General features: G+C 51.8%; 9 protein-coding genes across 9 annotated transcripts; 6 read left to right on the top strand and 3 right to left on the bottom strand.

The window, feature by feature from the left end:
* Positions 1–2014: 2014 nt before the first annotated feature.
* Positions 2015–3477, bottom strand: N7539_003854 (uncharacterized protein; the record flags this gene model as incomplete). The annotated part of the gene is made up of 2 exons (XM_056933456.1): positions 2015–2982; positions 3027–3477. 2 exons carry the CDS (start codon positions 3475–3477, stop codon positions 2015–2017), a joined length of 1419 nt encoding a protein of 472 aa, XP_056790997.1.
* Positions 3478–3659: 182 nt separating this feature from the next.
* Positions 3660–3863, top strand: N7539_003853 (uncharacterized protein; the record flags this gene model as incomplete). Its single annotated transcript, XM_056933455.1, has 1 exon — positions 3660–3863. One exon carries the CDS (start codon positions 3660–3662, stop codon positions 3861–3863), a length of 204 nt encoding a protein of 67 aa, XP_056790996.1.
* A 3017-nt stretch (positions 3864–6880) lies between these two features.
* On the top strand, positions 6881–7834 carry N7539_003852 (glycoside hydrolase family 16 protein; the record flags this gene model as incomplete). Its single annotated transcript, XM_056933454.1, has 1 exon — positions 6881–7834. One exon carries the CDS (start codon positions 6881–6883, stop codon positions 7832–7834), a length of 954 nt encoding a protein of 317 aa, XP_056790995.1.
* Positions 7835–11178: 3344 nt separating this feature from the next.
* On the top strand, positions 11179–14033 carry N7539_003851 (putative C6 transcription factor (NirA); the record flags this gene model as incomplete). The annotated part of the gene is made up of 5 exons (XM_056933453.1): positions 11179–11256; positions 11318–11372; positions 11429–12395; positions 12447–12815; positions 12881–14033. 5 exons carry the CDS (start codon positions 11179–11181, stop codon positions 14031–14033), a joined length of 2622 nt encoding a protein of 873 aa, XP_056790994.1.
* A 421-nt stretch (positions 14034–14454) lies between these two features.
* N7539_003850 (serine/threonine-protein phosphatase) lies at positions 14455–15887 on the bottom strand (the record flags this gene model as incomplete). Its single annotated transcript, XM_056933452.1, has 3 exons — positions 14455–14457; positions 14519–15797; positions 15871–15887. The coding sequence occupies 3 exons, from the start codon at positions 15885–15887 to the stop codon at positions 14455–14457; spliced, it is 1299 nt and encodes a 432-aa protein (XP_056790993.1).
* Positions 15888–16525: 638 nt separating this feature from the next.
* On the top strand, positions 16526–16963 carry N7539_003849 (uncharacterized protein; the record flags this gene model as incomplete). The annotated part of the gene is made up of 1 exon (XM_056933451.1): positions 16526–16963. One exon carries the CDS (start codon positions 16526–16528, stop codon positions 16961–16963), a length of 438 nt encoding a protein of 145 aa, XP_056790992.1.
* Positions 16964–17466: 503 nt separating this feature from the next.
* On the top strand, positions 17467–18848 carry alg3 (dolichyl-P-Man:Man(5)GlcNAc(2)-PP-dolichol alpha-1,3-mannosyltransferase; the record flags this gene model as incomplete). Its single annotated transcript, XM_056933450.1, has 3 exons — positions 17467–17593; positions 17672–18195; positions 18249–18848. 3 exons carry the CDS (start codon positions 17467–17469, stop codon positions 18846–18848), a joined length of 1251 nt encoding a protein of 416 aa, XP_056790991.1.
* A 72-nt stretch (positions 18849–18920) lies between these two features.
* N7539_003847 (putative eukaryotic translation initiation factor eIF1a-like protein) lies at positions 18921–19429 on the bottom strand (the record flags this gene model as incomplete). The annotated part of the gene is made up of 2 exons (XM_056933449.1): positions 18921–19026; positions 19119–19429. The coding sequence occupies 2 exons, from the start codon at positions 19427–19429 to the stop codon at positions 18921–18923; spliced, it is 417 nt and encodes a 138-aa protein (XP_056790990.1).
* Positions 19430–20998: 1569 nt separating this feature from the next.
* Positions 20999–22489, top strand: N7539_003846 (putative MFS efflux transporter; the record flags this gene model as incomplete). The annotated part of the gene is made up of 1 exon (XM_056933448.1): positions 20999–22489. The coding sequence occupies one exon, from the start codon at positions 20999–21001 to the stop codon at positions 22487–22489; it is 1491 nt and encodes a 496-aa protein (XP_056790989.1).
* Between the last annotated feature and the right edge of the window lie 1913 nt (positions 22490–24402).

Genomic DNA, 24402 nt, shown 5'->3' with positions numbered 1-24402 from the left:
AAGATAGCGGTTGAACCAGGGACCATATACATCCAGTACCCTGAGTGGTGAGCACTGAGCGCAGCACCTGCCTGTAGCTGACTAGCCGCGCCAGGGTCCGTCCAAACAAAAAAAGAAAAGAAAAGAAAAACATAAACATGGACGTTTTTGGCCTTGATTCTCCAACCCTGCCAACCCCCTGAAAGCTTGGAAGCTGGCAAGGTCGAAGCTATAAGATTATATCCTGGACGAGTCCCGTCGGACACCCGTCCACAGTTCTCACGGGCGCCGACGGAACACGTGCTTTTATCAGCAGAGAGATGGAGTCCGGGGGGGGGGGGTGCATGATTCGGCCATCGGGGCAGAGGCGCGGAGGTCGGAGCGGGTCAGCGATAAGAGACGGGACACGTGAGAAGAAGGGCACAGTAGTGAACTTAGTACATGACTACATGTACAATCATGTAACTTATGTAGTTAATTGAGGGGCTTAGACAATCAGGGCCAAGACAATCGGATTGATTACGAGGCACGATCATGTCCAGGATTCACCCAGACAAGGAAAGTGGAAAGAAGGCAGAAAGATAGTAAGACTAAGGGATGACTGGAATCGAACAGACCTCGGAAGATAATCCTAGAGAAGACCACCATTAAATGCACTGATGCAGTATTCCTGAGCCGTGAGCCGGAGCCGGAGCCGGACAGGTGTGCCTCACTACGACCCAGAATGACCGGGGTCATATGCAGAGCAATCGAGCGATCTAGAAGCCAAGAAACTCGCGAGTATTGTACCCAAATCAACATCAATGGGATTCTGGGATCATTAGGATTGACGGTGTATTCAATTTCACGTCGTAAATATGTATGACATGGAAACAAGGGAAATGTTCAAGACAGTGTCAAACGGTAATTATAAGTACACCGATACTTGGACCTTGGACTACTAGTAGATAACAGGTCACGTCACCGACCTTGCTCTTAGTAATTGGACGATGCTACTGGATCTGGAGGTAGGCGTGTATGTGTGTGTCTCTGGCTATATCAGGGCATAGTCATAGTGCATACTGCATTGTGCACAGTGCATACTGTATCAGTGCTGTTCGCAAGTTGAAAGACTCCAGGGTGGAGGAGTCGTGATCGAATGCGCTCGTCATGAAGAAATCTTAATCGCAGTGTCATGATTCAACAACGGTCCAATGATCAAGCTTCGCATCAGGGCATCGAACGGTTCTGACAGCCAGTCAGTTGAAGTCAAGAAAGTCCCACGCTCTGTTCGGAGCTCATCGTGGGGCTCCCAGGGAGAAGTAAAAAACAAAGAAGCTACAGCCATGTGGAGGGGTGCCACTGAGCGCACAGCACTCTCGAAAAAAATGTCATCTTAGCGAGGGTTGTACGCACCAACCCTCTGGCGGGAAAACTATGGCCGGCTGAATCGTGGGCAGTGGGCAGTGGGCATGATGGACAAAAGGTGTCTGGGGAAGAAGAACGTGGGCGGGTGATCTCATGGCTGGCCGCGTGGGGAAGGGATGATATCACGATGCAGCGGGGAAATTTCATGGTCGAACTCGGACCCCCGCGGTTGTGCATCATCAACTCTGGTTCCGTGGGACGCAGACTAACCTCGTTGTTGCCACTTTGCCTACGTTGGAACAACCCGGAGTTTCGAGAAAAAAAAAAAAGGAGTCTAGACTGGAGTGCTAGGAGGGTATAGTGTATACTATGGTATTGTTAGGAGAATGGCTCTCCGGAGTGATAAAAGTAGATGGTAGAAAGCAATGGCTTGCAAATGGGGGTATGAGCGAATATGAGACGAAAAGCAAGGAGCAGAAAAGGAGTGGTCATCAGAAGCGTGTCGACCGGGACACTTTGTAGAATGCAACGCCTCGCTGGCGGGACGCCAAAGAGAAAAGCAACAAAACGCCGAAGAAATGGAAGAGGTCGTAAAGGTACAGGGAAGCAAATGGCGCATTCCACGCCGGGCGTGGAATCACTATACGCATCTCCTAGATGCTCTCAAGAAATGGACCACCGCTCCGATCTATGCGGAGATGCCTACCCATCGAGTCGGCACAGTGTTGTTATCCTCGCCATCCTCGTAATCGCCAGACACACGGTAGGAGTTGCTCTTGCGTGGTGGAAGCATAATGCGCGCCCGTGGAGGAATGTCTTCGCGCAATTTACCACTGCGTCGCATGTTCATTTCAAGCACAACCATGCGGAGAAAGTCACAGTTTTCACGAGGTTCGCGTTGTCGCGACATCGAAGGCACCTCGGGATCAAAAACGTGATATTGATCCCGGTTCTTAGGTGCGACCACGTGGAAATTACTGCGCCGATTGCCCCGACCTCGAGAGCGACGATAGGTCTGCATCTGGATCGAAACGGCACAGCTGCTGGCGGGGGGAGAGTGATCGTGGGGCTGCTCGTGGTATACGCACATCTCGGCCGGGGAGATGGGGGTGGGGTTGAGGTAGCGACGCAAGGCCGGGGAAGGCGGCTGTTGCATGGGTGGTGGTCGGCGGTCATCCGTCATCTCGGGCGTGATGGTGAACAAGGACCGGGTCAGGAAATCCTCGGGTTGAACAGAGGGAGTCGCAAATGTGGACACCGACTGAGCCGCGGATTTGATGGCTCGCAATGAGGCTGTCAGGTTGGATTTGAAAGACGACTTCAAGCTTGGAAAGGATCGTGTCGAGGTAGTTCGTTTGGGTTGACTAGCCTCGGGTGTGGTTGGCCCAGAGTCACTGTCGAAAACGAGCGCCTCGCGTTCTTCCAAGGCTGATTCAAGAAGTGGGTGGTCGAGAGCACAGTCTTCGCCTGGGGCGTATCGCACAGTCCGCCTCTCTGGCATGCTTCGTTGGCTACCAGGCGTGGGCGGTTGAGGCGACCCCAGCGGCGAGCCCATATCCGGCTCCAGCGATGGGGTGGAATCACTTGAGGACGACGGCACAGAAAAGGGAGACTCGGGCTCCAAATCGGCACAGAGACCGAACTTTTCGCACTCATCTGGCGGACTCAGCAGAATATCCAAGGGGTAGCCCCCTCCCCACTCAAAATATAGTCCTCTCTGGACTTGATCCCCTCCTGCATGATCCGATTGAATTCCTCCACATAGTGTCGGCGTGGAAGCTTCTTGGGCCGTCGAGTAGACCATGACCGGCGTGGGACAGGAATTGCCGTAGCGTCCAGCATCGAGGCCACCGACCGCGGCAGCGGTCGGTCATTCGATGACGAGGAGGATGAGGACCGACGGGAGGCAGTCACCTTGGATGTCGTCCGGGAGCGCACCTCTCGTTGAACGGGCGTACGGGACCCACGTTTAGGTGGGATCACCATGGGAGTGGTCACCGTGGACGGCTCCGGGAGAGCTTCCAGGCGCTTGAACGTCTCCTCGTCCGGTACATTCAAGCCCAGCAGCAATGCGTGCTCTCTGATATCAAAAGTGCCGGCGGACTTTTTTGTCGGAGCCGAGGAGAAAGTAAATGCTCGTGGGACCATCATCTTCGCAGAATGTCAAGTTTGATCGGGGCGGCGGAAGTCTCAGAAGAAAGTCAGGCCGGAAGAGGCGCTTTGATCGAGGGTTTGGGCGAGATACATCAGTGGGTGAAATGGGTGACTGGATATGATTGCCCGGCGCTGCTGTCGGGGGAAGTCACAGCCAGAGCCGGAAATTCGAATCGACTATGAATGGTGGCGAGAAAGTAGCCGAAGAGGCGTTGCGTCTCCAAAGAGGGACGGCGGGTATAGTTCGAGATGAGGAATGTGAGCTCAACGGGGATGCGGGAGAGGAGAGGAGAGAAGAGAAAGCAACGGTTGTGGCACGAGATCAAAAGAGGTATAAGATTGACAGTCGTCGGGTGTGGAAAGTGGAGGCAGGAAGGGAATAGTAATAGTGCAGGACTGTCAACGCTCAAAGGGAAAGATAAGAGCGTAAGTATATAGTCGCGGTAGTGGTAGTGGTCCTGTGGTAGTAGATAGGCGGATGGTGGAAGTAGCCGTGCTTGGTGTCGGACGATTGTGATCTCAGCGGATGACGGGGTGATAAGAGGCGTGTTCATGGGCGATTGGGACTGGCGAGGGTCACACTTGAGGGAAAAGGTTGGGTATCCGTTTGGGTGATTTTTGGGTTCGTTTTGGGTCATGGCAGACGGCCAGGATTAAAAACCAACTGGCAACCGGAGAGACGGTACGATTACCGGTATTGGGCAGGTATGCCTTGGGAAGTTGGGAGCAGCGATGGAGAAGCTTCCCTGAGGGATCTGCCTCGCATGGTGGCTGACTGGCTGCATTGCGACCATGTCGTCTTGCAGCGGGCCACCTTTGACCAAAGCCGCATCGTCGATTGGCTCGGGGATGCAAAATCCTCGGGTGGACCAAATTCCAGCTTCCGGTATTTCCGCGGTAAGGAAGTGTTTGACTCATGACGACGACTCGTCTGGTAAGTTTGGGGCTTGGGCGTATGAGACGTGTCACGGCGAGTCCAACGCAGGTCGGCGGTACCTATGTACATACTGTAACCTCCATGTTGATGATTGACTCAATCTCCATTCGGAGCGGCCCACCCCAGTCTCACATTATTCATTTCCCTTTTCAGCCATGGCCCCTCCGGTCTTAGGCGACCACGACTGACCCGATCATTGATCGTGCGACCTGCCAAGTGGAGTCCGACGGTGGGTCAAGCTGTCTTGGGTTTAGCGCCTTGCTTAAGGTGGCATTCGTGCCGTTTCCTCGAGTCTCGCGGAGTCGCTTCTACGGCTGACGCCGCCTTGTGCTCCGTCGGGATTACGGGGTGGAATGTTCGACTAGTGGAGCCGTCGAAGCCCTGCAGCAGATCTCGTGAAATTATCGCTGGTTGATCATGGAGACGGGGCACTAACGTCCCGCGACTGCAACATGCCAACGACCAGAGCAGAATGCTCTCTCATATGGGTCGGTCGCAATATTGCTCGGGTTCGAGTGTCGGAATGGAATTCAGGGGAGACGAGATAGCGCAACGGTGAAACGTCTCCTACTTATTACTTTTTCTACCCTAGGCTCATTCACTCTACAAGTCTACAGTGTTGAGGAAACAGGACCATATAGCATACCTGTCAAAATATTGACCCTGGTCTAATACACCATCTTTCGTCTTCGTCGGGGTCGAACAGCACAATGGTAAAAAATAAACATATTCGATAGTTACTGTACGCTACAGTCACGACTCACGGAGTCAGGAGTCACGAGAGCATAGCAAACGTAAAACTTGTTGCTGAGATGAGAAAAACAATGTCACATGTTGTAGATGCCTGAACTCTCTGGCATCAACAAATCCCATTCAGCATTCGGGTTCGGTTTTCCTTCAGGCACCTGGTAAAGACTTTAGCGTCAGAAAATCTACTTCTCATCCGACTCTATTTCCAGGTACCCTTTGCTTAGTATCTCTATCCAACAACGCGAAAATCAAAACGAAAATTCTTCCTTTGGTGGATATCTATTGCCCCTTTCCACTTGGCTAATAATGTGACAAATAGCTCACAACGTTGCTCCCAACGCCGCCCCTTGCCTCGGCCCTTTCTTCCTCTCGATCGGACCCGCTCCCCTTCATCCCATGTGGGCCGTTTACATAAGGTTGAAGCGACAGTGGCCCGCTGAAGCGGAAGTGCTCAGTTAAGGTGGCTGCGACGATTCACTTGTAGGGGGCCCTGCATCTGAACCAGAGTTCAACGCCGCGACCGCGGTCCAGTTTGTACAGAGTAGTACAGACTAACTCTACAGAGCTACAGTACCTGCGTTCAGCCACCTCGAATTCCGTTCGTCTCATGGGTCAAGCACAAAGGTCATGAAACGCGTCGAGTCTCCCGTTATGCATCAATGAAAATGTTCCTTTGATGCCAGATGGAATCTCGCGTAAGCGCGTTCCTTGCAAATCTGTAGTCTCTGCTTGAGGTTTGGTATCATTGAATGCTTAAGAGGCAAGGGCATTTTCTGCGCAATATTTACCATGAGCCTCTTTGATCGCTATGCATCATGTCGATGCCAACTCCATTGCGATAGGCTGTAATGTACTGCTGGGGGTTTCTCTCCGGCCAAGGTTGCTCTGACGAGCATATATCTTGCCTGAAGGTTTCTCCATGACAACCCTCCTCGAGCTCTGTTTTTCAGTGAGTAAGGCAGCGAGTCACTAGGTAGAGTGGGGATCCCTCTCACGCCTTGGAGGGAAACTTGAACAGGTAATGACTCAGTCTTCCATCAATCAGACCCTCTGTCAGTCTCCGTTGACAACAACCCAAGTACCGCTCGCTGTACATGGTTCTGGCGGGCTGCGTCCCTAACTTCCGATAGATAAGAGATAACGGACAATCCAAAGTAGTACGCCACTACGCCTAACTTGCTAAGTACATCGGATTGAAGAGTTTAGGAGATTCGATTGATTGACACAACATATCCTGCGACGCAGACAATGATCATGACTGGCTCTGACAAACTGAGAGAGGAAAGGAGGTCGGGATTCCTCACTTGAACGACCTATGGACTTGACGGTAGAGTTTCCTGAATTGACTTTGTATTCCGACACTTCTAGCGGGCTGAGAGAAGCCGCTGCTCATCGTTGTCATCATCATTGCGGATCATTGGGTGGCACCGGACCGTGGCTGAGAGCTTAGGGCGAAAGTATATGTCTGTAGTTCTTGATAGTTGCTCAGCGGCTCTTTGAATTCCTATATTGAAATAGCAATCTCCGTCGATTCATACCTGCTAACTCATTTGCAACAACAGCATTCATGATGGATGCCTAGAGGCAAGGTAGAGAGATCCGCGTGATGACGTCAGCTTTGTTTACCGTTGGTGCTAGGAGGTCCCTTCAACTCTTCACATATCTCCAGAGTCTTTGCACCTAACAACGATATCGAGAGCAATCGTTCTCAACATGCCCTTCAGAGACGCAATTCAAGGCATCATCAAAAAGGCGGACAAGGCTTGGGAAGAGTTCAGTCATCCCACCTCCCAGCCACCTGGACCATCGAACAACGGGCCTCCCCCACCACCAATCCCAGCTGCCACTAGACCACCGGCGTATCAAGAGCCGGGCTTGCAACCCCAGATCTACTGGCAGCCCAACCTACATTCTCAAGCGCCAGTCTCCGCCAATTTCTATCATGAACAAGGTCAACATGGATGGGGAAATCAGGAGTCGCAGAACTATGTTGACCACCCGCAAAACTCATTCCATTCACCCCAGGGAGATGCGCTGATCGTGCGCGCCTTGATCAACCACGGGCATCCGGATCATGCCCAGAAATTTACCAGCGCCAGACTGTCGAGCCATCAGACCCTCGGTCGGCCACGAGGATGTCTGTCGGCTAGAATCACGGCGCCGGTTGCTCGAGGTATCTGGCCTGCGTTTTGGCTGCTGCCTAAAGACCCCTTCAAGTGGCCCGAGGATGGTGAGGTCGACATCATGGAGGCGTGGAACGGCGATGCTGTGAACCATACCTGTCTGCACTGGGGCCACTTCAACGGCGAGGACTGGGATAAGCATCGCGTTCTCGAGACTCCCATCCCCAACATTAACTCGCCTCAAGGGGTCCGATACGATTTCATTTGGGACGAGGACGAGTCAACGGGCAGGGGCCGCTTAGCCTGGCTGATTGATGGTAGGCCCATCATGAGAGCCGAAAAGCCACCGGGCACGAGGAAAATGAGCGATTTCAGAATTCTCATCAATATTGCTGTTGGAGGAAACGTCTGCCAGGGAGTCATGCCCAGTGACGGATGCTACGAGACTGTAGTTCGTGAATTGGCAATGTGGGACGCACCGCCTTGGGGTTGGACTCAATTTGAGTCGATCTGGAATGACTGCAAAGATGGCAATACCATGTAACTTCCAGCACGGATCTTCCGCATTACCACTCTGGAGCAGCCTCTCAACCTTCCCACGAATTCCGTTCATACCCCCGCTTTTGGAGTACATTCACTTCAACATCATCAGGTTCTACTAGGAGATACGCCGATTCAACCTGTGACTACATGGATTCATTCGCCCAGGAGACCAACTGCCGCACTTGCAACTTGACTGACCTCGAGTCCTTGCTCTACAGGCTTTGTTGTAGTAGCTACCTCGGGTATATCAGGAGTAGAGTATCACTGGGGAGCTTCGACTGAATTCTCTTATACTCGGCGCTGCTGATCCATTGCCTCTCATGAACTGAGATTGTTCACGATGTATGTTATGTGCCGCTTATTCTTAATAAATACTATCAAGTCATCGAGTATCGAGTATCGGGCAACTTGAGAAGTTGAGAACACTGTAATGCACTAGACACCTGACACATTCATACCGTATTACGGTTGGGCACCACGCCCACGTTCCTTAACCCCAAAGGTCGAGTCGCTTAAGTGTTGTGTGTTGCGAACTTATGACCAGTGGACCGCTAGCAGTAAAACTAAACACTGAAACGGTAAAAGTAAACAGTAGGAACCACTGAACCAGAGGTCAGTGAGAAGTCAGGGTCACGGGTGGCTGCAGACGTTCTAATCGGGAAAGGCTGCAGAGCGGCGGGCTCCGTGGCATATCAGTTCCCCATCCGTCAACCGAGTGACAAAAATCTGTAATTGTCGCACACACACTCGTTGACTTACCGACTGACACTCATATCCACTGTACCAATCCTTGCGCAGCCAATCTGTAATTGTTCTACAACCTTAAACCTACATTCAGGGCTGGTACGTACTTTTGCCGATAATCAACTCGGCGGTCAACTGGAGGTATTTCTGATTGAACAATTCCCAAAGCTGCTGTTGTTGTTGTTGTTGTTGTTGGTGTCACCGCATGTTGTTCCTTACTCGGAAGGGCCCGGCGAGTGGGCAGTCAAGACTTGACTCACGTTCCTGCATGAAGTGCTGGCGGTGATCGTTCATTCATGTATCCGCGAACAATGTGATCTCGTCTGGGAGGGACAGCCGTCAAGGTACTGTGGGCTCCACACTCCGCATGTCTGTGGCATGGCATGACTGAGATCTTGTGCCCTACGTGTGGTCCTCAATAGTGTACCTTACTATCCACATAGTCGTACAGTTGAGCAAAGTAGCAATTTTTACGTCTTTAGTACTGACTGTAGTAGTAACTTGTGGGATATGGATGTTATTGTCGAACTCACTGATGAAATCGATCGACACATTTTTGTATGGCTCACAGGCTGCCCCTTTCCCGGTCCCCACACACCCCGAATAAAGGGTTTTTCTGACCGTTTTTTTTTTTTTCTGTTTTGTGGTACAACAGAAGAAAGATACGCGTTCGGTAGCGGTGAACCACGCTGAGTTGTGTCCTTCCTGGTGTGGCTTGGAATTTGACACATTCACTCCGAGTCGTCGCTTAATTCACGAGTCACTGACTCCCATCCTCGCGCCAAAAAGGTCTTTTGTTGTGGGCCAGAGGGGCACACGTAATGGATGGGTCATTCAAATGACTAAAGGAATAAGGTACGACATACTCGAAGAACAATGTTTTGGAAATGAGATGCGCCCAGGGTTGTTGGTCTCGCAGCTGGACTCACTGACTCACCACGAGACTCACGGAATGTAGAGTCCCTCCTATTCAGATCCTACTCTAGATGAACTGTCCGCACAGAACAGTTGTATTTGATAAGCTGTAATTGAGAGACGGGCGTTCCTCACCTATTCACCGGCGAAATGCTTGATGTGTGAGCTCAAATGCTCTCGTAGTGTTCTGACCGTTAGACATGACTTAGAGCGGGCGTAACAGGGGGTTTTCATAGACCGAGTTTTATCATAGGTATATTACCTTAGACTTCATCGTCGCGACCAAACTACTAAGGCAGAGAGCCCGCCTGACCAGTCCACGTCAAGATTTCCATGCTAGTCAAGTCAGTCGTGGTTCAAGCCATGGATCAGATGCTAGACATCCAGCTAAGACTCCTGTTTCTGAGACTGCATCCGACTCGGCTGGAGTACCAATGGTCTCGGAGTCTGAGCTACTTGACAAAGTGACAGTCATATTGTGCGTACAAGATTGGACAGCCACGAAACCTTGTATTCGAACTCTACCCACTCAGATCCTGCACCAATGCGTTCATAGTGATACCTTTTCCACCATATGGAAATTGGAATATCGTGTCGATCAATAAGACCATGAGACCACATGATTTCTTGACTTAAGAGGCTGCAGTGCATGAGTCGCTCCACCTTGTCCAGGCAGGCGCACATGGACTGGTCATGTGATGAGACAGGAGCGATGTTGAGCGTTTAAGGATCTGACATCGCTCTCCTTTCTCGCTAACCAGCCTGCTTTAACGGACTTGATGGGAGACTGTCGGGGACCACCTGCTCTATCAGTAACACCTACTGCCTAGTACTAGGCTCATTGGGCCGTGCTGCCGGCTTGCCCGGTACTGTAAGTCTACTTCCTTGGAAAGAGAGGAAGTTCTAAAGGTATGGGTATGGACTGGACGGGGCCGCCTAAGTTGCCCATGGATGGCTGAGTCAGCTATGGAAGCCGGCCGCAGCGTTATCTGAAGGCCAGTTCCATCACCTGTTCACGAGAAGGCCGCCTATCGATTACTCTGGTCTGGCCAAAATTGTAGCCTGACGAAAGCTCCGAACGAGTGGCTGACTGCAGACTCTTCACATGTCACCATTCGACTGTCTTGAAGATAAAACCTGCCGAACTACCACCGTCTTCTCTTGTGGAGAATAGTATCCCACGACGAGATCTCCTATCGCTCGATCACCCCGCAGGATTTCCACATCAGCGTTGCCTCGTTCTGTGGGGCTTATCTGCGGGGCTGGATCATAGTCATTGTCTCCAGTGACCATAACGGTACCGAGCAGTGTCTGGCCATTGAGGCTGGTAGAAGCTGCATTGAAGTATTGCCTCTGGACATCAGCCGAGAGAGACGACCGATCTCTTTAGTGCCGTGTGGCTCCTGGGCCTGTTGCTCCTCCTCTTAAGGTGCGGTCAATTCTGTCTTCGTGCCTCATCTTCGTGGCTTGATACGCCAGCCTCTACAGTCGCCGGGTTCTCAGAAGCATATGGTATCCGTTTCAGGCTGGCTCCATGGAGTGAGCAATGGATAAAGAAGGTCCAAGTCATCATTAACATTGGAGCCGAGAAACGGAGATCAGTACCAAAGAAAAAGGTGGAGCGACTAGTCGCATCAGAGAAATCTGCAACGAATCCACATCTTGATAACGGCGCCTCGCGTACTCATGGCCACAGAAGCCGGTGCGTCAAAACGGCGCTGCGTAAGCACTGCATGTGTTGCCTGCCGCCGCAGGAAATCCAAGGTCTGTTGGCACTGCTCGCAAATACGGATCTGGCGATCTTCCGAACTGACGCTGCCCCCAGTGTGACGGCAATTTGCCCAGTTGCGCAGCATGCTCATCTGTCTACCACACGCCATGTACGTATAGTCTACTTATCAGATGTCATGGCAAATTTAACGTTGGAGCTTATAAGGTATTTATGATCCAAATTCCGACCACCGACGCAAGGGTGTGTACAAGAGGGATACCGATACGCTAAGGACCCGGCACACGACCCTTCAAACGCTTGTTCAGGCATTGCTGAACTGTGAAGAAGACGACGCATTTGACCTCCTCCGTCAAATTCGTTCATGCGATGATCTGGAAGAAGTCGCCAAATCGGTTATTGCTGGTGAAAAGGGACTTCACCCAGCTGCCTCAGCGGCCCCTACTGCAGAAACTGACCGGCAGTCCTTCGAAGATGATGGTGCAGCCGATCAATTCGAGCATGAGCTTTCAGGAAAAATGAGCCAGCTTGTGCTGGATGGCACGCGCAGGTTCATTGGAGGAACATCCAATCTAATATTCCTTCCCTCAGACTCAGAATTTGACGAGTCGACATCGACGAATGATCACGCTGCAGTCAACGAGTCTTATACCATTCGACGATGGACCCTCGTGACTGACGATGATTCGCTCATCAGTCACCTTCTGACAATGTACTTTACCTGGCACTATCCTTTCTTCACACTTCTTGCCAAAGACATGTTCTATCGCGATTACGTGCGTGGTGTTGCAAGCCCTTATTGCTCATCGTTACTCGTGAATGCAATGCTAGCCCTGGGATGCCATTTTAGCTCATGGAATGGCGCTCTCGCAGACCCGTTGAATACCAATACAGCGGGTGATCATTTCTTCAAGGAAGCCAAGAGACTGATTTTGGAGAACGACGAGCACGAAAGTGCCAAACTTTGCACGGTGCAGGCATTCGCTCTCATGTCAGTTCGCGAGGCTGGGTGTGGACGAGAAGGAAAAGGCTGGGTCTACAGCGGCCTTAGCTTTCGCATGGCCTTGGATTTGGGTCTCAATCTCGATCCCAGTAACATGGGCTCACACAATCTCAGCGAAGAAGAAATTGACGCCCGGCGCATCACTTACTGGGGGTGTCATCTCATTGATAAGTACGAACAAGTGGTTACCATCTCTTTATGCCGAGCGCTAACAGCCCACAGATGTTGGTCCAATTATCTAGGCCGGCAGCCTCAGCTATCTGCGTCAAACACCAATGTACCCAAATTTGAGGTATTTCCAAAGGAAGAGACCGAGCTTTGGTCACCTTATACCGACGCTGGTGTCCTCCAGGATCACACGCAGCCATCCAGAACCAGAGCGGTGGCATTTCACATTTCGAAGTTGTGCGAAATCAGTAGTGACCTGCTTGTGTTCTTCTACCATCCAGCTGAACCGGAGAAGATCCAGCAGAAACAGCTAGAACTGAAAAGGCTCAGTGACATCCATACGCGACTCGAGGCATGGAAGAAGGAGTTACCCAAGGAAATGGAGCCAAAGGAAGGGCAACTGCCTCAGGTCCTTGTCATGCAGTAAGTGGTCACGTACATCTGCTGCTGCAGCTTCATTGAGCCTTGTCTGAGTTTCGATGTCACAGCATGTTCAATCAATTGCTATTCATCCATCTTTACCGGCCCTTCCTAAAGTACAGTCGAACCAATACTCCACTCCCGTCACACGTCTCACCACGCAGGATCTGCACACAAGCCGCGTCCGCCATCTCCAAATTACTGAGAATGTACAAACGAACTTATGGATTGAGGCAAATATGCAACATTGCCGTTTACATCGCACATACTGCATGCACCATACATTTACTGAACCTTCCAGAGAAAAACGCCCAGCGCGATATCATACATGGGCTTCGGAATCTTGAGGAGATGGCCGAAGGGTGGCTTTGTGCTCGACGCACGCTGAGGATCCTGGACCTTTCAGCCCTCAAATGGCAGGTCAATCTACCTTCCGAAGCAACTGCGATCTTATGGCGTAGCCATACCAAATGGGGCTCGTGGGGCTCGTGGGAGCAATCAGCCTCGCCTTCAGCCTCTGAGGGCTCGCAAGCCGTCCATCCGCATCTCAAGTCTACTGTCACAACACCAAGCCAATATTCACCAACCCCGAATACTCGCCCAGACTTTTCGACAACGACGTCAGAGATGACTGCGAGAATCAACTTCAATTTGCTGGCTTCCTCAATAGAATTAATCGGGGATACTCGTCACATGGAGGCACCACTTCAAAATTCCCAACCTATGCCGAGCGCTAGCGCTCAGGGATCGGAATTTGTACCTTCAGAATCAAGGAACTTGCGATCTTCTTTCAATCCCCACCTTGCCTCGGCAGGCTCGTCATCCATGCACCGTTCTTCTTCGAGCTGGTTCGATCCAGCTACGCTATCAGCACCTCAAGCTGTATCGCAGATTCCACCGGCCTATCCGGGTACAACTTCGCCTGCATTCAGAGGCCCACAGCTGCCGGTGGATGAAAGCCAGGAGTGGTGGTCCCACGATTCTCTCGGCCTGGGGACTTGGTCTGGTTTGTGGGGTACAGGAACGGTGCATTCGCCTACCAACCCGCAGTATCAGGATGATCAAACCCAACCATACCCACTACCCAGTGCCACAGCTCAGCAATCGACCGCATCTTACCCACCAGCACATCACGTCCGAATTACAGCGCAAAGACCCGCAACTCAAAAGAACCCCACTGGTCAAAACAACAGCATGGGGTACGAGGAGCCGTGGCAATGAATCAAAGCATCTTGCCGCTGAAGAAATCATGAGCACCTCATGCAAATCATATCCGCTGAAAGGTGTCCCGCGCATGGCCTTGACGCCAGATGCCAGTCTTCACACTACTTAGTTACAGCTATATGTATTCATGATATCCCTCGCCTTGGCAAAGTTTTGGGAGACTCATCCACCGAGACTCGGATGGACAGTTTCTGTACATGGATGGGAAGATTGAATTGCCATCTCGGTGCCACCGAAAGCAAGGTTTCACAAAGAAACCAAGGTCCTGGACATATTGAAGTGCCATTGATTTGTCATAAATGATCATTAAAGTGGGAATGAGAATACCAGTATCCGCGTACAAGACGCCATGAGGATTCACACGGCCTCCGCAGAGGGCAGATGGCGAAGAGGCGCATGGGAAGGTGCAAATTCGATATCACTGTAAAAAGATGTTAGCAGAAGGAAAATGGAAGTGTTTCCCTGTGAGAGTTTTGACGTACCAGGAAATAGTCGGCCACGGGTTTCTTCGCGGGCATTCCCCTTGTGTCCTGCGCTGCTGCCTCGAACACACGATATCTTCTCCCAGGACTTGAGACCGAACTTGGACCAGACAGACCATTGCTACGACCGTACTCTCCATTGCTTCGTGCGATAGTGCCGCCGTTGCTAGTGTCTTCTCCTAGTTCCAAGATAGCAGCCACATTACCGCATCGATAGCAGTAGTTGGGTGCAGACCAGACCGTCACAATCCCGCCGTCGAACATCTCTTTATAGCCCTCCATGACAAGCTGATGGGCTCTTGCAATCAGTGACAACCCGTTCTGGTGGTTGAACTGTTTGACGATGTCTCCGCCGAAGAGGAAGCCGGCGCCTCGAGGGCTCAAGCCCCAACCCTCAATCTCATCGGGATCCGACCACAGCAAATCGCACATGGCACCTTCATGAGGTACCTCTTGCTTGCGATCGATCAATCGGATCTTGTCGACTGAGTCGATCAGCGGAGAAAGTCCACCATGAACGCAAAGTACAGCCCCTGTGCGACTGGTCATCGAGCTGCCGTTACCGTCTCCACTTGCGCCTGTTCCTGGGGCGCCTGTGCGGGTGGGGGCGCTGGTCTGCGATGGCGCAGCAGATATATCGCGAGGGGGTGAGATGTCTTGAGCGTCTGTGTCTACATCCGAGGATGCTCGCTGTCGTGGGCGATACGAACTCATTGTGACCTCCCCACGAGAATTCAACACCTCCGTCTCTAGCTCCCCGTCATCCACGGCTATCGTCGACTGTGTCAGATCATTCGCGTTCGACCCGCTGGGTTCTAGTTCCGAGCTTGCGCCAAGCACGATGGCGCCGAGCGCGAGGTAGTCGAAGACTTCGCAGCAGTATCGCCAGACGTTGGCGCTTCCATATTTGCGAATGCACTCGTCGTAAAATCCGTACACGGTTGTAATTTGTCGCGACTCGTGGTTCCCGCGAATAAGGGTGATACGGTCTGGGTAGCGGACTTTCAGGCACAAGAGGAGGAGGAAGGATTCTAGGGAGTAGAATCCGCGATCGACAAAGTCGCCCATGAACAGGTAATTTGTGTCAGGCACGTCACCACCCACGCGGAACAGTTCCATCAGGTCGTGAAATTGGCCATGGATATCGCCGCAGATGGTGACCGGCGCATCGACGGAGACGACATTGCCCTCTTCGATCAAGAGCTCACGCGCTTTGTAGCAGAGTTCGCGAACCTGAGATTCGGGGATCAGGCGGCAGGCCCGCAGCTGCTCGATCGCCCTGTTGGAGCGCAAAAAGGGTTCAAATTAGAGATATGCTATGCGAGAAGAGGAAGTGCAGCTTGGTCCCTTACCGGTCTAGGTCGCTCATAATGTAGGTGGAAAGAGATGGCGTGAAAGGGTAAAATGAGGTGGCAGAAAGTTACGGATAAGGCAGAGAGGATGAGGGGTGTGGTGACTTTTGAAGGGGGGGGGGAAGGACAACTCCCAGCTGATAGTCCCAACTCAGATCAATCCAGGTTCACAGAAATCGTCCTCTCTACTGGTGACCAGCCTAACGTTTATAGTTCTGCATTATTATTGATTATTGATTTCGAGCTTGGGGGCGCCTGGAAGTCACCGCTCTCCACGAAGGCGCTACTTCGGACTTTGCGCGACGGTCTGCCAATCACGCGCATGGCAGATAAGATTAGATGCCCACCAGTCTTCGCATCCGCAATGCTCGACTTCGCCGTCTCTCAAGCTTTCGGTTCAATCAGCCACCTCCCCGTTAGGTGAATTTCATGGTCCCTCCTTGGCTTCCTAACGATTGTGATTTTGCCTTCTCGCATCCGATTGATTGCTCCTCCACGATTTTGGCAATCGTCTCTCCGCACGCACCGCGAAGAATCGACATTCCTCGACCAGTCATCCAATGGCTTGAGTCGGCAGAAAGCATATAACCACCACCACGGCCTTTTCGGCATCTTCTCACGTCTCGTCATCGATTCTATCGAAACCACAAAAACGATGCCGCCACATCTGCACCCAAAGTCTCGGTCAACGAGTACCCTCTTCGCAGGGACCCTGCTCGCGTCCCTTGTCGTGGTTGGGCTACCTCACTTGTTCCCCTGCCCAGCCCCGCGACGCACTTTTACCGATTCAGATATGGCCATGGCTGCCGATGGACAACAAGTACCGCGCATGCGCCGGCGGAGGAGGAAGGAAACCGAGCTAGACTCTGACTCGGGCCCCTCTGTCTACCCCACGGCGCCGAGCACCGCGGAGGATGAGGTCTCGACCTTCTTCGAAATGGAGGCAGAGGCGAAGCGGATGGCACAAGTCGGACACGAATGTCCAGTACCAAAGCCCAAGGGCGTTCTCGGAGAGCTTCTTGGATTCCGCAATGCGCGTGCAATTGATCCTGCCCATACACAGACTGGCAAGTCGCTTGATGAAGGCCGATAGCGCTGGCGAAACCCCCGAATTTCACGATTCGAGATGAGTCGCTGACCGCCGTCATTTCTTATACCCTTCATTCTGCGATTGTCTTGCTTGAGTTTTTGATTTTGATGATACCATACGATTGATCACAGGTTGGGGGATTTTCCTCTGCTGGGATGAATCGCGTTGCTCCTGCCAGGAGCTAAAGGGCGACCAAATTGCCCATTGTAACTAAGCCAACACTTCCATGTACAAAACACGACATTGTAGGATAGATAGAATGGTGGAATACAACATTTTTGAAGAAGATCTGTCACAAGTCGATCACTATGTATGAGCGCGGAGCTGGACTGACTGAAATGTTCGTTCGCTCCCGTCGGCAAGTGGCCATTAGACTACCCGCCGGTCCCCATCCCGAGAGGCAGACCTTCATCTTCCGGCCGAATACTTTTAAAGGAGTCTTGCCTTCCGTCTGAGGCCACGCTGTACTTGATAGTACTCTATCACACCCTTGTGGTGACGCTGCAATGTCCAATCCATGGATCAAGTTTGTGCGTACAGCACTGACTCATCCTAAACATTCGCCATGGATTATCGCCTTGTTGTTCCTAGGCGATGCGGCTCTTTGCGCACTGATTATCTGGAAGATCGCCTGTAAGACAGACAGACCCCCCTCTGTTATCGTGCTAAATGAGACCGAAATTCGAGGCACTACTAACCCTCCGATCGCAGATACTGAAATTGACTGGACGACATACATGCAGCAAATCTCCATCTATTTAGCTGGCGAACGTGACTACACTGCGATCAAGGGCTCAACGGGGCCTTTGGTCTACCCTGCTGCTCATGTCTATATCTATTCGCTGCTCCATGACCTGACTGATGGTGGCCATGACATCCTCATGGGCCAGATTCTATTTGCAGGCCTGTACCTGGCAACTTTGATTGTTGTTTTTGCCTGTTACAGACGAGTTCAGGTCCCGCCATATCTCTATCCCCTGCTGGTTCTTTCCAAACGGCTTCATAGCATCTATATGCTGCGCATGTTCAATGACGGGATTGCGGCGCTGGCAATGTGGATTGCTATTTATCTGTGTATGAGACAAAAGTGGACTGCTGGTATCGCCATCTGGTCTTTGGGTGTGGGAGTCAAGATGACTTTGGTTCTACTGGTTCCCGGGATCGCTGTCGTCACCCTCTTGAACCTCGGTCGGGGACGCAGCATCGCTCTTGGTGTGATGGCGATTTTGATTCAAGTAAGCAGCCCATTCTCCGGCTACAACGATACGGGTTGCTCACATGACTGCAGGTCTTGATTTCTATTCCCTTCATTCGCGAGAACCCGCTTGGCTATCTATCGAAAGCCTTTGAATTATCACGGCAGTTCATGTTCAAGTGGACCGTGAATTGGCGGTTCGTCGGTGAAGAGACCTTCTTGTCAAAAGAATTTTCCTTGGGATTGCTAGTGTTGCATGTTTCCCTATTGGCTCTAGCTTCAGCAGTATGGGTAAAGCCATCCGGGACCAATGTGGTCCGCTTCCTTCAAGACAGCATACAGGGCCGTCATCCGCCCATGTCACTTTCGGGATCATTCATCATGACCGTCCTCCTGAGCTCGCTGACAATCGGCATGCTTTGCGCTCGATCGCTGCATTACCAATTCTTCTCATACCTGGCATGGGCAACGCCATTTTTGTTGTGGCGCGCCGGTTTCCACCCCGTTCTGATCTATGGGCTATGGGCCATGCAAGAGTGGGCTTGGAACGTGTATCCCAGCACCGATCTCAGCTCGCTGGGGGTGGTCGTGTTGCTCGCTGTGCAGGTCTTTGGCGTGATTGCCAATGGTATCCGCGACACGGAGAGCAAGCGCGGCGCAGCTGCGCTTCGTGCGAAGGGGCGCACCCAGTGAGCCTTGCAGTCGAGAGTTGATCGAGTATGTGGAAGTTCACATAGACAGCAGCTTCTTGTTCACTTTTTTGCTTTACGCGTCTGATTCATCGGAAGATGGCATTTTTCCAACTCTTGACTCTTCTTCATCAGAGTCCGAATCAACAACAACGGCAGGTTGCTTGGCGAATTCTTTCGGCCTACAATCCAAGTAGAAGTGTTCATTAGCATGGGCTGAGATCATCGTGCGAAAATAGAAGACGGTGTCAAAGGAAAGAAACAAAAAGATTACCAGAAGGGAGCCTTTCTCCACGCCTTCTCGTCGCGAACAATGTTGATGATTTCTCCCTTGATCTTGTTGTCGCGCTCCTCTTGCGGTTCGGTGTCAATCACGACGTAGGATCCACGTTTGATCCAGAAGGTTGAGCGGAATTTGGCGGGCAACTCCACGAGCATCTGAGTCTTGTCGGCTTGCTCGATCAAGTAGATGTTGTTGCCAGTCGCTTTGACTGCTCGAACGATCTGCTGCGTACTCGACAGCTCGTCGGGGGGAAACATGGTTCCTTCAGCAGTCGCAAGGACTTTTCTGCGAGGGGGCGCCATTGCTGTCGAAAGACGATCGTAGGTCTCGAGCGAATAGGGTCAAATTGCGACACTGCTCTGGCAAGAGAGATCTCGGGTTCGGAGGAGTGCACGTGGAACTGTGAAAAGATTTGTTGCCCGTCTCCGAGCGGGTTGACCAGTGCCGAGCCGGCGGGGGAGTTGAGAGCTGGTGTACATTTAAACCCCACTTAATTGAGAGAGAAGCTCTTGTAGTTATCGGCCGAGCTTCTGATCTGTTGGGTAGTCAGTACTGAGGTCCAGCATTTACTATTTAGTCATTGTATTCGGACATTCTAACTGTTGAGGTGTGATCTGAGATGATGTGATCACATAGAGGTCGACTCGATACAAACCCTCTGAAAGTCATGCTCTACTTAACCTCGATTCGCTCTAAGCTCTCATCTTCGACGTACTCCATTTTGCTAGCTGATATCGCACCACGGTGGTATATCTTCCGCGCTTTGGTGTCTGAATCTGTCCCTTCGACTGGCAGTCTTGAAGGTCGACGACACTCTACAGATGTACGGTGGCCAATCTGTCAATGAGTCATTGTTGGTTTTCGATTCCGCCGAATCATCAACCGCACTACTACTGTCATGCAAGACAGTAGCTGGCTGGAAGCCACTTTCCGAATTACGCTATGCAGAAGCCATTCTGAACACCCGGGACTTGAGCCTTGACCCCCATCTTGTGGGGTGAGCTGGCTTTACAGCCCACTGCATATCAATCAGCTGTGACGATGGAACACCTTTCAGATCTTCTGGACCTTCAAAGACAAGGACAGTCTCACGCAAATCGCTGTGGAAAAGGTCGGCCTCGCGTGTCAGTGGCTGCTGGAGTCTGCCCAGCTTGAACCAGACTATGGAATGCCGGCGTGGTCCTCGAGTCAAGCGCTCGGTTTCAATCGTTTCAATCGTTGAAATGGACGGCGAGTCTGACTTGGATCGTGACCAAACATTGCCTACGAGATTGTCAATCCGATACGAAGCCTTCTTTCGTCACGAACGTGATCATCATTCATCAGGATACACCTTGGAATACAGGTCAGGTTCGCACTTCTCGCCACGGCGGATACTTGTGACAAGGAAAACTGGGTACTTACTACTTACTACTTAGACTCGGAAATTAAATACCGAGACATGTACAATGTACCTTCGAGACGTGCATATAGGTGCGGTACACTCCATCGTGATGTACTTCGTCAAGGAAACAGTGGACACTAGACACTGGACTCGCAATGCTGGTATATCAGCGAGACACCGGGCATTGCAAGCGATGACCCCACAACTCAGGCATGTCTATACTTTATACTCTATACTATTGGTGGTATAATGTGGTACTTATGAATGACTCGGTCATCTTTCCGACCTCGACGAGAAAATTGGCCTTCAGGTCTCTGCGTTCGATCCACTGACGGCCCCCGTGGACCTGTCGAGGCTATTTGACGCGTTTCTGATTATCAATCGTTGCACCTCCTCCTTTCTTCCCAAAGTACTTCCTGTGCCGCCGCCATCAAAAACGGGCTTTGGACAGTTCCTCACGCTGCACCAACAGGCAGAATCCTCAACAATGGCGCTACCAAATCTAGGAGCATTTATTGAAGTCGAGCGCTCCAGTCGTGTCTCGAGTCCGCCAGCCGCAGCTCGAAGGGACAAGACTCACACCTCGAGATCAGAGACCGTCTATGAACTGCAAGACATGCAGTCGCAGTCAGCCTCTGCAAACTCGCGGCTGTCAAAACCTAGCGCAGCTGTGACATTGAGCCCGCGGCCAACGCCTCGTCTACTGGAAGACCACCAAGGCTCCCTGCCCACAGCTGAAGCTCCAGACTGCGCTCCAGATCGTATAATTGTACCATGGAAGACCAAGTGGCGGGTGTTGAGTTGCAGTATGATCAATTTCGGGAACGGTTTGAATGACAGTGCTCCCGGTGCACTGATCCCGTATATTGAGAGTCACTACGGTATTGGATATGCCGTGGTCTCGCTCATTTTCGTCACCAACGCACTTGGTTTCATCTCTGCGGCACCAGCCACCCATGCCATTGAGCGTCAGTTGGGCCGGTCCAAGAGTTTTGCCCTCGCCATGTCGCTTCCGGCTATCAGCTACGTGATCATCATCTGCCAGCCACCGTTCCCTGTCGTCGTTTTGAGTTTCCTCATGCTTGGTTTTGGTGTGGCGCTCAACCTGGCTCTCACCAACGTCTACTGTGCCAACTTACCTAACTCGACCACCGCGTTGAGTTGTCTTCACGGCGGCTACGGTCTTGGTGGTACAGTGGCCCCCTTGTTCGCCACGGCAATGGTCTCTCGTGGAATTCGGTGGTCGCTCTTCTACATCGTTCCCTTGGCATTCTGCCTGCTCAATCTCATCTACGCAATCTGGGCCTTTGCAGGGTTCGAGGAGGACACATCGGCCGAGGTGATTCGGCCAACAAGTTCGCGCCCGTCGACGGCCAGCCGCTCTCTGTCCCGGATGCAGCAATTGAAAAGGGCCATTCACAATCGTACGACCCTGCTCGGTGCCCTCTTCATCTTCGCTTATCAGGGAGCTGAGGTGTCCACCTCTGGCTGGGTGGTATCCTTCCTCATCAGCTACCGACTCGGTGACCCTTCCCACGTGGGCTATGTCAGTGCCGGATTCTGGGCCGGGATCACCGTCGGACGTTTCTTGCTGGTTCATCCGGCAGCCCGAGTGGGCCACAAGACCGCAGTCATGATCATGATAGCCGGTGCTGTAGCCTTCCAGTTGATGACCTGGTTGATACCGAATATTGTCGGAGATGCAGTCGCGGTTGCGATCCTGGGACTGCTATTGGGACCCGTGTTCCCGAGTGCTACGGCGGTGTTTGTGCAACTTCTACCACGTAGGATGCATATGACGAGCCTGAGCTTCATCAGCGCACTGGGAAGTAGTGGTGGTGCGGTCTCGCCCTTTATCACTGGCCTTCTGGCCCAGCATGTGGGGACCATGGTGCTGCATCCGATCTGTATCGGGCTCTATGGCGTGATGGCGACGAGCTGGCTTCTGTTGCCCAAGATTGTGAAGAGATCCGACTAATCAGTATTGTATGATGATTGGGTACCTATGCTTAGGGCGGGTTGGGCCAACGATGCAAGACATGGGTAGGAGTAGGGTAGGTGAGATATCAAAGATCAGGTAACTTGCCCTTGAGCCAGGATGAAAGGTCCCTCTGCCAGGTAAGGTAGAGACAGTCTCGAAGCCAGTTTCACAATCAGGGTAGCGTCAAGAGACTGTCGGGTCTCCACAGCGGGTACACCTTCTGGCACGGGGAAATCGTTCAGTTCCTTTTTCCACATAATTGAAATACATCGAGCGACCTCAGTTGGGCAAGAACGGCTGGAGAAAACGAGGAGCGACGCGGTCGTAGCGTAGGTGAGTTAGTACCTACTACCTAGCTTATACCTAGGTACTACCTAGTAGGTACTACTAGGTAATTAATGGTACCAACTCTGAGCCCTCCAAGACTGAACAGGTTAACCCACTGCAGTACTGCAGCCAGTGTATGTTGCGAATACTGGATGAAGACTCATACGATGAGTCCGAGAAGCGAACAGGGAAACAGCGGAAGAATGTAGCCACCAGCATACATTAAATGGGAGAGGAGGCAGTGTAGAAACCGAGTCCCAAAGATTGAAATCGGGATGTTGAGTATGGAGAAGTCTACTAGTAGCTACTAGTATTTCCATGATCGTGTGTCTCAACACGTGGATCCTCAGAGTTAGTAGTAAGTTACCTGTTATAGTAAAGTAGGTTACCTTAGGTGCTAAGTACTACTTAGTAAGTAGTAAGTACCAAGTACAGCTGGAACACGCGATCGTGTGCAACTGCCAATACTGAATACCGTCCCCAATCGCTCGGTCTGGATCGTGTCCGGCACGTTGCCACAACCCCATTGTCGAAATGTTCGGATCGCGATGGGGCCATGGCATCATTCCCGGGAATGCTCGCCAAAGTACCGGAATGGGACACCACAACACCCCGTCCGTATTGGATGCTGTTTTGATGTTTGATGCTCGACAAGAGACCGACTGCGATGGGTGATGCCGATGTCCTCTCAGATGAAGTCCAGTGTCGATACTATTAATCTGGAAGTACTGGAGATTGAATCCTGATCCCACACTTCCTCCGAAAATATACATACGATGGTACATGAGTCCAGGACCGTCTTCTGGTAGCGCAATCGAGGCTACTAAGGTACCTCATACCTATAGTAGTCTTTGAGGAGTATCTTCCAATGTCTTCTCACATGCCAAAGTGGACCTCTTTACTAAAGGTCACCTTAGTACTGAGTTGCGGTTTACTGAATTTAGAAGCTAAATTACCTATACCGTGACAGGAGTACGTGTCTACGAAGCTTCCATATTTTCCTTTCATTCCCGAGGTCGTATCAAAGTACAGTACATAAACTACACACTACCTACCTTTGTTCACACGAGCGCCGCGAGCTCAGTCAGGCGATGATCTTGGGCATCTTCTTCGGAATTTTCGTCGTGGCATTAACCCTTTCGGGTTCTCCAGTGAACCTGACTCTCTCTCCCCTATCTGCTCCTGTGTCGGGACCACAAATACAGTCCCATACTACTAGACTACTAGACATCCGAATTGACTGTTGCGTACCCCTCTTCCCCTCTTCAGGTCACAACAAAAGTATTGCGGTATCCCCGCGACGCCCGTCTCACCTCTCGCTTTTGCAGTCACACACACACACATTCTTTCTCCCTCTCTTGTCCCCTCTGCGCGACCACACCCACTGCTACGACTAAACTGGACGGGACCGCGGGCCCACGAATCCACCGGCATTCCAACCCGTCCGAAATCTTAACTTGACCAGTTCTACTCCATCACCCCCCTCCTCCACTTCCCATCCCCATATCCTGGTCTTTGTGGCCGCCCCTCCCCACTACGCGACCTCATCATAGACTTCAATCCCGCACAGCCCACACCCTGCC

This window comes from Penicillium diatomitis (assembly GCF_028827545.1).
Source record: "Penicillium diatomitis strain IBT 30728 chromosome Unknown utg000004l_segment0_segment0, whole genome shotgun sequence".
In the NCBI taxonomy this organism is placed as follows: domain Eukaryota; kingdom Fungi; phylum Ascomycota; class Eurotiomycetes; order Eurotiales; family Aspergillaceae; genus Penicillium; species Penicillium diatomitis.
This window is presented reverse-complemented; position numbering and strand designations above follow the sequence as displayed.